The sequence below is a fragment of the Helicoverpa zea genome, chromosome 31 (genome assembly GCF_022581195.2).
Source record: "Helicoverpa zea isolate HzStark_Cry1AcR chromosome 31, ilHelZeax1.1, whole genome shotgun sequence".
NCBI classification, from domain to species: domain Eukaryota; kingdom Metazoa; phylum Arthropoda; class Insecta; order Lepidoptera; family Noctuidae; genus Helicoverpa; species Helicoverpa zea.
In genome coordinates this window covers 11,293,470-11,302,286 of record NC_061482.1, presented here as the reverse complement: position 1 = coordinate 11,302,286, position 8,817 = coordinate 11,293,470, and the positions used below count along the sequence as shown (strand labels likewise).

The 8,817-nt window shown below is 39.5% G+C and overlaps 2 protein-coding genes across 2 annotated transcripts; one reads left to right on the top strand and one right to left on the bottom strand.

The window, feature by feature from the left end:
* The first annotated feature begins 203 nt into the window (after positions 1–203).
* LOC124645078 lies at positions 204–1,798 on the top strand. Its single transcript, XM_047184822.1, has one exon. It carries the CDS (start codon positions 476–478, stop codon positions 1,781–1,783), a length of 1,308 nt encoding a protein of 435 aa, XP_047040778.1. The 5' UTR covers positions 204–475; the 3' UTR covers positions 1,784–1,798.
* On the bottom strand, positions 1,796–4,015 carry LOC124645077. The gene is made up of 2 exons (XM_047184821.1): positions 3,604–4,015; positions 1,796–3,077 (listed from the first exon to the last, which is right to left on the bottom strand). Exons 1-2 carry the CDS (start codon positions 3,793–3,795, stop codon positions 1,818–1,820), a joined length of 1,452 nt encoding a protein of 483 aa, XP_047040777.1. The 5' UTR covers positions 3,796–4,015; the 3' UTR covers positions 1,796–1,817.
* Between the last annotated feature and the right edge of the window lie 4,802 nt (positions 4,016–8,817).

The window sequence follows — 8,817 nt, the reverse complement described above, 5'->3', positions numbered from 1 at the left end:
GACCGAGGTATTTCATCATCGATTCGACAACGATGGTGACCCCTCCTACTACGATGCTGGACCCGGAATCAGCTGAGTACCAGTGTTTTTACTTACCCCCGAATATGACCCGCATATAATTGACAACATTTCATATTTTTAACCTACATGTATTATTACGTTACATAAAAGTAAATTAAAAAATAAGGCACCCATATTTTTCAATTTTTCGAAAATATGTACTTTTCATTCATAATTTCAGCATTGAAATTCGGTGTATTCTAAAAAGACGTAAGCACCAAATGACGTCATACATACGGTGGAATGGCGATAAAACCTTTGCTTCGCCGTCACCCGTAAAAAAATGGTAGATGTCAATTGCATTGTCAGTTTGACAAACTTGCTTGTAGGCGGTTCGCGTATAAACTTGTGGTGTTGGTTTTCAATTGAGTTCATAACACAATTTTTATTCTCATTCTGTTTTTATTAAATCGCCATGAAGGTTTCGGAAGGATTTGTAGTGGCCGATAGCAGAAACTTGCCGAAAGTGGACTATTTAATGCTGTTGCAATATATGCACGAAAATGAATGCTACAATATTGCAGAAACACGTAGTGCCAAGGCATTACTAGCATCACGTGAAGCATATGTTGACACAGCTGTAGGATATGTAGAAGTCAAGCGAGAAGGTAACTCATGCACCGTTAAATGCAGGGTAACACCCGAACATAGAGTGAAATATAAGTTATATCAAGTTACAGCTGTAATCGATGAATCTGTTGAGAAGATTATCACAGTTCAATGCAACGACTGTGCAGCTTCTGCAGGAGGCTGCAAACACGCCATATGCTTTGCAATTTGGCTCATAAAACGGTCAGACGAACCATCAACTACGTCAACTACGTGTTATTGGAGTAAACCAAAACTTGCTGGAGCTGTAGGTGACCAGAAATTCATCTTAGCAAAAAACATTGGCAAAATGAAAAGAGCTCCAGATAATGTTGACATGACTGTAAATATCGCTATGTTTTCCGAAGAATGCAAGAGACGTAAAGTCACAACGGGATTGATTTTAAATTACTGTGGAAATCAACAGCCCCAGTTGAGCGACTTTAGTGTTTTTAATGTAGTGCTGCATTTTATACACCAAGCAGATGATCACTGCTATGACAATTTTAAATCATTTTCTGCAACAACTATTACCGAAGATGTAGTAGAATCTATTGCTGAAGCTACAAAAGCTCAGGCAAACTCTACACTATGGCATTCTATGCGTCAAGGGAGAGTCACAGGGTCCAGGATCTATGAAGCCATTCACTGTAAAACAGAGAATGGTGCCTTAGTACAAAGCATTCTTGGAGGTTACAAGGTGCCAGAAACAAAGGCTATTAAAAGGGGCAAAACTTTAGAAAAAGAAGTACTCAAGGAGTTAGAACAGGAATTAGGAGCAATTCAACACACAGGGTTGATTTTAATATCCCCTATCATAGGGGTTTCACCCGATGGAATTTGTAAAGACTTTGTGATTGAAATAAAATGCCCCATAAGTGATAAGACAATGAAAAGTTATGTGAGAGACGGTGAACTATATGAAAAATATAAAGCTCAGATAATGTTACAGATGCATGCAGCAAAAAAATTAAAAGGACTGTTTTGTATTGCGGATCCTAGTTTTGAACAGACAAAACTCCTACATAAGTACTGGGTTGACTATGATGAAAAACATGTGACATATTTATTAGGTGCAGCTGAAGAATTTTGGAAACAATTTATTTTTAATTCTGTTTTACAAAGTGCAAAATAAAACCAATTTACATAGTATTTGTCTTTTATTTGTTTTATTCATTCTTAATAATAGAACCTTGTAGATTTATCAACCCACATGCCACAATGACAGCATCATCTGCATGTTGAATTAATTTATTATTTATTACAGAGTGTGGTTTCAACAATTTATATAGCCTAACTCTTCTTATTACCCTCTCAACGTGGATGCGCAGACTGGCAATGACTTTGCTTTTGATAGCATCCCGCTTTGACAATTTTTGATCTTTTGCAACACTGGGTGGCCGAAGTAGATTATTCTGATTTCTACTTAGTAAAGTATCAACATGTTTAAATCCTCTATCTGCCAATACAGTACACTTTGGTGGCAGCACATCCAAAAAACCACTTTTTTCTACAATATTGGCATCAGATATACGTCCCCCAAAACCAGCAGATACAAAGTTGACAAAACCATCCGGTGTTGTAGCTATCAAGTATTTTAATGTATTGGCATTTTTATACTGTGACCATGTTAGAGACTGGAAAATAGGATTTGAGGGTTTTTCAATTTCTATCTCAAAACAATCAATAATGCAAAACACATTTGAATATTCTTTATTGGTATTGAAGGAGGCTGGTAACTTTCTTTTGACATCATATACTTGAGGGGAATAAATCAATTGTTTAAAGAACTTGGATAGAACACACAAAGTTCTGAAAAATATTCTCCATAATGTGGTTAATGATACCTCAAACAAATCTGAGATTTGGTAGAATGGGGTATTATTTTTAATTTTATACAAAGTTACTATTATATCAAAAGATTTTACATTTAGATTACTTTCTAAATAATTAATTAACCAATAATAAGTCTTTGGTAAGCCTATATAATTTTGTGTTTTTTTTTTAATAAGGTCAAGCATAAAGCTTCTCTGGGTCTGCATTACAGTTTTAGTGTAGATTTCTGATGAGACTTCTGACATTTCAACAGAGGTAGAACTTCCTTGTGTTGAAGGCAACAACACTTCTTCCATCTCATCATCTTCTTGAAGCAAAGGTCTTTTTGTCTTCTTTTTGTAAATGGCACAAAAAGTAGTTCTATCCGATGTTCTTGGTTTTACTTGTACTCCTTTGCTGACTTTTGTAGTGACTGGACTTTCACAGTGAAATGAGGAGGAAGCTGTTGAAGATGTGCTAGGTCTAGGTTCAATAATTTCTTGATGAACAGTTGCCATTAATGTCCTCCTGAGAGAATGTGGTAACCGAGACTTCAATTTTGGCCGCACTTTCATAGTTATCCAATACCGGTAGTTCTCCACATCTTCCTGCAACTAAAAGATAAATTATAATTGATATTTTATATTTGTCCCCAAAACAACCTATATTGTAAGTTAAAATCATTATGATTATATGTATATAAAACAATTTATAAGATTGTTTCTGAGATATATTTTATAACTAGCTTCCGCCAGCGGCTTCGCCCGTGTGGTGTGTTGATAAAAAGTAGCCTATGTGTTAATCCAAGGTATCACCTATCTACATACCAAATTTCAATCAAATCGGTCCAGCCGTTTTTGCGTGATTAAATAACAAACATACATCCATACATTCTCACAAACTTTCACATTTATAATATAAGTAGGATTGAGTCGAGTGTTTCTTCTGTCCAAGAATGAACAACATTCGATGTCTATATTTACAATGTTATTTTTTTATATTATTTTTAATCACATTTTTACCCAAAATTCAAGTGACAAATCTCATGCCAAAAACCTTTGACACCACATGAACAATGCATTGTTGTGGTGTGGTTGTGGCATCAGGTTTATAAAAAAACATTTTAGTTTAGGTACTTACATTGAGATGATCTTCGCATATATATATAACACGTTTAGGACATGCTATACCCACAGCATCGCACCACTCTTGTTTTGCTGAGCTAGGCACCGCAAAAAATGCTTTTTGAGTATCTCTAGAACTGTTTTTGCAGGCTGGTACAAAACAATATTTTGGTTCCTTCATTGGCGTATATGTTTGATTGGGATCCATTTCAGTGACGAAATAATTTTAATCAACAGTTGATAGTGATAACAGTAAGCGGTGTTGATAGGAAAATGTTGTGCTAATCAATTTCGCTAGTTTTATTTGGTACTAGCTTCTGCCAGCGGTTTCACCCGCATCCCGTGGGAACCTCTGCACTAACCCGGATAAAAAGTAGCCTATAGCCTTCCTCGATAAATGGGCTATCTAACCCTGAAATAATTTTTGAAATCGGATCTGAGATTAGCGCGTTCAAGCAAACAAACTTCAGCTTTATAATTCTATTCTATTCTATTTTTGCTTCTGGCAAACGATGCCGTCGATGTCGACGTCGACGATTCTGCCACTGACAAGTGATATGAGAAGCAAGTAGGTATATTAAAAAATAATAATAATAATTAAAAAAAAAAAAAAAATATAGTGAACTTTAAGAAAGATGCGTTCTTTCACTGATTGTGGAACTTGTCGAGTTAGTAAGACGGCACTGAAACAAACACATAAATAAAAATTGATAAATTGTTAGTACACAAAAAAAACATATATACATTAAAATATTGCCACAACCACATAGACAGTGACCAAAATTGGTCAAAGTCTACACTTTAATATTATTTTGGAGGATGTAAATTAATAGGGTATGGAACAGTTCTGGAGAGGAATGTGTTAAAAGGGAAGGGAAGTTAATTGGTACAGGAATCTTTAATTCAATGAGGCGGTTGTATAGGTCGAAGGATGGGGTGTTTATGGAGCAGTTGAAAAAGATGTGCTCCAAGCTACCTTCATCTAGTCCACACTCACATAGAGACGAGTCCTGTACGCGTATTTTGCGTAGGAATACAGGCGTGCAGCAATGGCCTAAACGAATTCTGCTTAGGACCGATATCACGTGCTTGGGAAATTTCTTAAAATGGAAATACCAGGGCTTGCTTTGAATGAAAGGTTGGACGTTAAAAAAGAATCTGCCCTTTTTCCTGCTGGAAACGTTCCAATATTCTTGCCACGCAGTCTCAAGATGCGCTTTTGGAAGGTTCAGCAGGTCATACCCTTGAAGGGAGAAGTGCGCAGGATCGGCTGTAATTGATGTGCAAGCATCTTTAGCCAGGGCGTCTACACATTCATTGCCCTTGATACCACAGTGGCTAGGTATCCATACTAAATGAACCTCCTTTTGTTGGATACTACAGGATAAAAGGGACTTTTTAATATTTAGGATGATTGGGCTATGGAGTTTGGTTTTAAATGGATTTTGGGATAGTGCTTGAAGGCAGCTTAGGGAGTCTGAAAAGATAACCCCTGAGCTGATATCATGGGATTCTATAAACAGGCACGCTTCCAATAATGCCACACACTCGCCTGTAAATACAGAGGACTCCTTTGGACATTTAAATTTTAAAATAATTCTAGAATTTTGATAATATACTGCAGCACCTGTGTAACCGCTTGATGTTAGTTTAGAAGCGTCGGTAAAAAATCTCTGAAACCCAAGCCATCGTTCTTCCACCACCGCATTGAAGGCAGAATTGGCCGAAGGGGACTTCTTGGAAATACCGACATTATAATATATTTTAGGAATATAACAAAGGACTTCATAGGAAAAGTTATAGAGGGGTAATCTGGGGTACTGGGTTATGGGGCAATTCAGATTTTGGATATGTCGGTATGTTTTCAGAATTAGTGGGACTTCTTTGTGTTCCCAGTACTTGGAGGATCTACATAAGGAATCTAAATCTTTGAGTTTAGGGATGAGAGGGTGGGAACTTTTGGGAAACACTCGGGATAGGAATCGGGAAGCTAGATATTGCCTCCTCAGGGCTAAAGGAGGTTCGGCACATTCTACCTGCAAAGCGTTAACGGGAGAGGATTTCATGCAACCTGTGATGATCCGAAGACATTGAGACTGGAGCATATCTAATCTTGCCAAGGCACCCCTGTTGCAAGGAATCAGAACAAATGAGCCATAGTCTAGTATACTGCGGACTAGCGCATTGTAAATTAGTTTCATGGTGTAGGGATGAGCCCCCCACCATACACCAGAAAGGACTTTTAATATTGAAATGACCCTTTCGCACCTTTTGACCAGGTAACCAAAGTGGTCAGTTCCAGTCAACTTTGAGTCAAGGTAGACCCCTAAGAATTTAGCCTTCCTAACAACAGGAACGCCCTGACCTTGAACTTTAATATTAACCTGAGGGATCAGACGTTTCCGAGAAAAAATTACTGCCGAGCTTTTTGGAGCAGATAGTGACAGGCCATGATCTAGAAGCCACTGGTGCAGAGAGTCCAGAGAAAGGCAGAGTGAAGAAGCAGCGTCCACAATTGAATCATTGGTTACGTAGAGCGCCAGATCGTCAGCGTATTGCAGAATGCGGCAGTCTCTGTTTAAGCAGGAACCAATGTCAATTGTGTACAAGTTGTATAAAAGTGGACTAAGGACAGAGCCTTGGGGAAGGCCCTTCCATGTGTATCTCTCCTCAAATACCTCACCCTGCACCCTCAGCACCAAAGACCGCGACATAAGAAGTGCGCATATGCATTGAACCATCTTGACCGGGAGACTCAGCTGTTGCAGTTTCTGCCTGAGAATGGGAAGAAGGACACTGTCATATGCGGAGGAAATATCTAGGAAGGCGGCTACAACAGATTCATTTTTGGAAAATGCTGTACGAACATCAGTTACTAATGTTGCCACGCTGTCCATTGTGCTAAGTCCCTTCCTAAAACCAAATTGATGACTCGGCAGCAAGTCCCTAGATTCGACCAACCACTCAAGTCTATTTTTAATCAGGTGTTCAAATAATTTGGCCAAGACTGAGGACAAGGCAATTGGTCTAAGGCCATTCGGATCATCAACATTTTTGCCGGGTTTCAGAAGAGGAATTATAATTTGCAGTTTCCATTGATCAGGAACCCAACCCGAACAGTAACAATAATTTATAATATCAAGAAAATATTTTTTTGGAGTTGTACCGGCATGAACGATAAATGAATACGGTACGCCATCAATGCCCGGGGCAGAATCCCGAACATGCCGGAGCACCGCATTCAATTCATCCAATGTGAATGGTTCGTCCAAAGGGTCATCCACTACACCCACAGGCGATTGTACGAATTCAGAATACAAGGGAACATAGGCTGGAGCAATTTTGTTAAAAAAGGATTCAGCGGTTTGTCTAGAGATAGGGGAGGATATTGATGGAGAGCACCCACGTCTGAAGCGGTTTATGCTCTTCCATACTGCGGACACCGGAGTGGAGGGAGAAAGAGAGGTGCAAAACTTAACCCAACCACGACGTTTCTTCTTACGAAGAAGTCGCTGGGATCGGGCGTACACTCGTCTGTACTGTAGTAAATTGTCGTTGTTCATCGCTTCATTGTACTGTTTTTCGACTTCTTTTCGTTCACGAATCGCGGCTGTGCAGTCTGGGTCCCACCACGGGGGTGACGGAATTTTACTTTTCGCACTATTTCGCAGAGGGAACGTGGAATCAGCACTGGAGGTTATAGCTGAGACAAAAGACTCGTAACAACTCTTAGCATGGCAGTGACCAGAAGAATTTGCGAAAGCAGAAGTTAAATTTGGAAGATCTCTAATTTTCTCCTCCAACAAAGAAGCAAATCTTGACCAGTCCGGTTTAGATAGATTGTACTTCAGAAGTGGAGGGGAACTTTTCTCTAGATAGGTTTTATTTAATAAAGTGATAACAATAGGGAAGTGGTCGCTACCATGCGTCAGAGCGGTACATTGCCAATGAAACGATGCCGCCAACTCTACAGAACAGAATGTGAGATCTACACAACTCTTTTGCTGCCCAGGAAGGGATCTGCGAGTAGGACAACCATCATTTAAGATGCACAGGTTTAGGTCATCGAGGATTTCTACTAAACCTTCCCCAAACGCATCACATCGGTTGGAGCCCCACCTAAAGTGGTGACAATTAAAATCTCCCATAACTAGCATAGGCCCATCTACATTATTGAAAACATCTCTAAGTGTGGCTAAAAAATTTTGATGAGGGTGGGAAATATAAATGGATAGGACTGTTATGCCTTCGAATTTTGCTGCAACCATGTTAATTTCACCATTCAGAGCCGGAAGCGAGAGGGTCGAGAGCGGAACTCTATTGTTAATGAGAAGAGCCGACCCTCCATATCCATCAGACCTATCACATCTCAAAATATTAAAGTGTGGCATGCGAAAGCTGAGACTTGGGGTAAGCCAAGTCTCCGCGATGGAACAAGCCAAGGGCTTGTATTTGTTGAGCAGGAATATGAGGTCATGCTTCTTATGAAACACGCTCCTCACATTCCATTGCAGGAATACCTGGCGAGGCGCCATTTTTAAAATTCAGTAAGAGAGTAACAAGTTGATGGGCGACGTTGGACGGTATTTGGGAGTTATTGGAAAGAACAGTTGAAAGGACTTTACTTAGAATTTCAATTAAAGAGGATAAATTATTAGAATCAGCAAAGGGGTTATTGAGGGCGCAGCCATTAGGCTGAGAAGGTGGGGGAGTGTTAATAATATGTTGATGAGCAACTTTGTCGTAAGAAGGAGAGAGGGGAGCATGGGTCTTAGGCTTTAAGAAAACAGTTTTGCGGTAAGACTGAGAATTACTAACTGTTGATTTTGCAGCATTCGCATAATTACGAGAAACAGGTGGAATTATTTTGCTAACCTCAGCATATGAAAGTGATTTCTCAGCCATAAGATTCTTTATGGCTTTCTGCCTACCAAGCTCCGGGCAAGACTTGCTATTAGCAAAGTGATTGCCAGAGCAGAGTACACAGAAGGCCTCGCTCTCAGAAATGCTGCAACCATCACCAGGGTGATCGTGGCCACATTTGCTGCAGCGTGGTTTTGAACGACATATAGACTCCACATGACCGAACCTACAACACTTGCGGCACTGAATGGTAGGGTAGACATATTGTGAGACTGGAAGAGATGTATAACAACAGTATATCCTTGTGGGCAGAACTTGGCCATCAAAAGTAATGACACAAGTTTCCGTAGGCTTAAATTCCGTTATA

Excerpts from the sequence above, each read along its gene's own strand:
- LOC124645078 (XM_047184822.1), top strand. The coding sequence starts at position 476 with ATGAAGGTTTCGGAAGGATTTGTAGTGGCCGATAGCAGAAACTTGCCG.
- LOC124645077 (XM_047184821.1), bottom strand. The coding sequence starts at position 3,795 with ATGGATCCCAATCAAACATATACGCCAATGAAGGAACCAAAATATTGT. Across the intron at positions 3,078-3,603 it reads TATGCGAAGATCATCTCAAT|TTGCAGGAAGATGTGGAGAA; the intron begins GTAAGTACCTAA and ends TTTATCTTTTAG.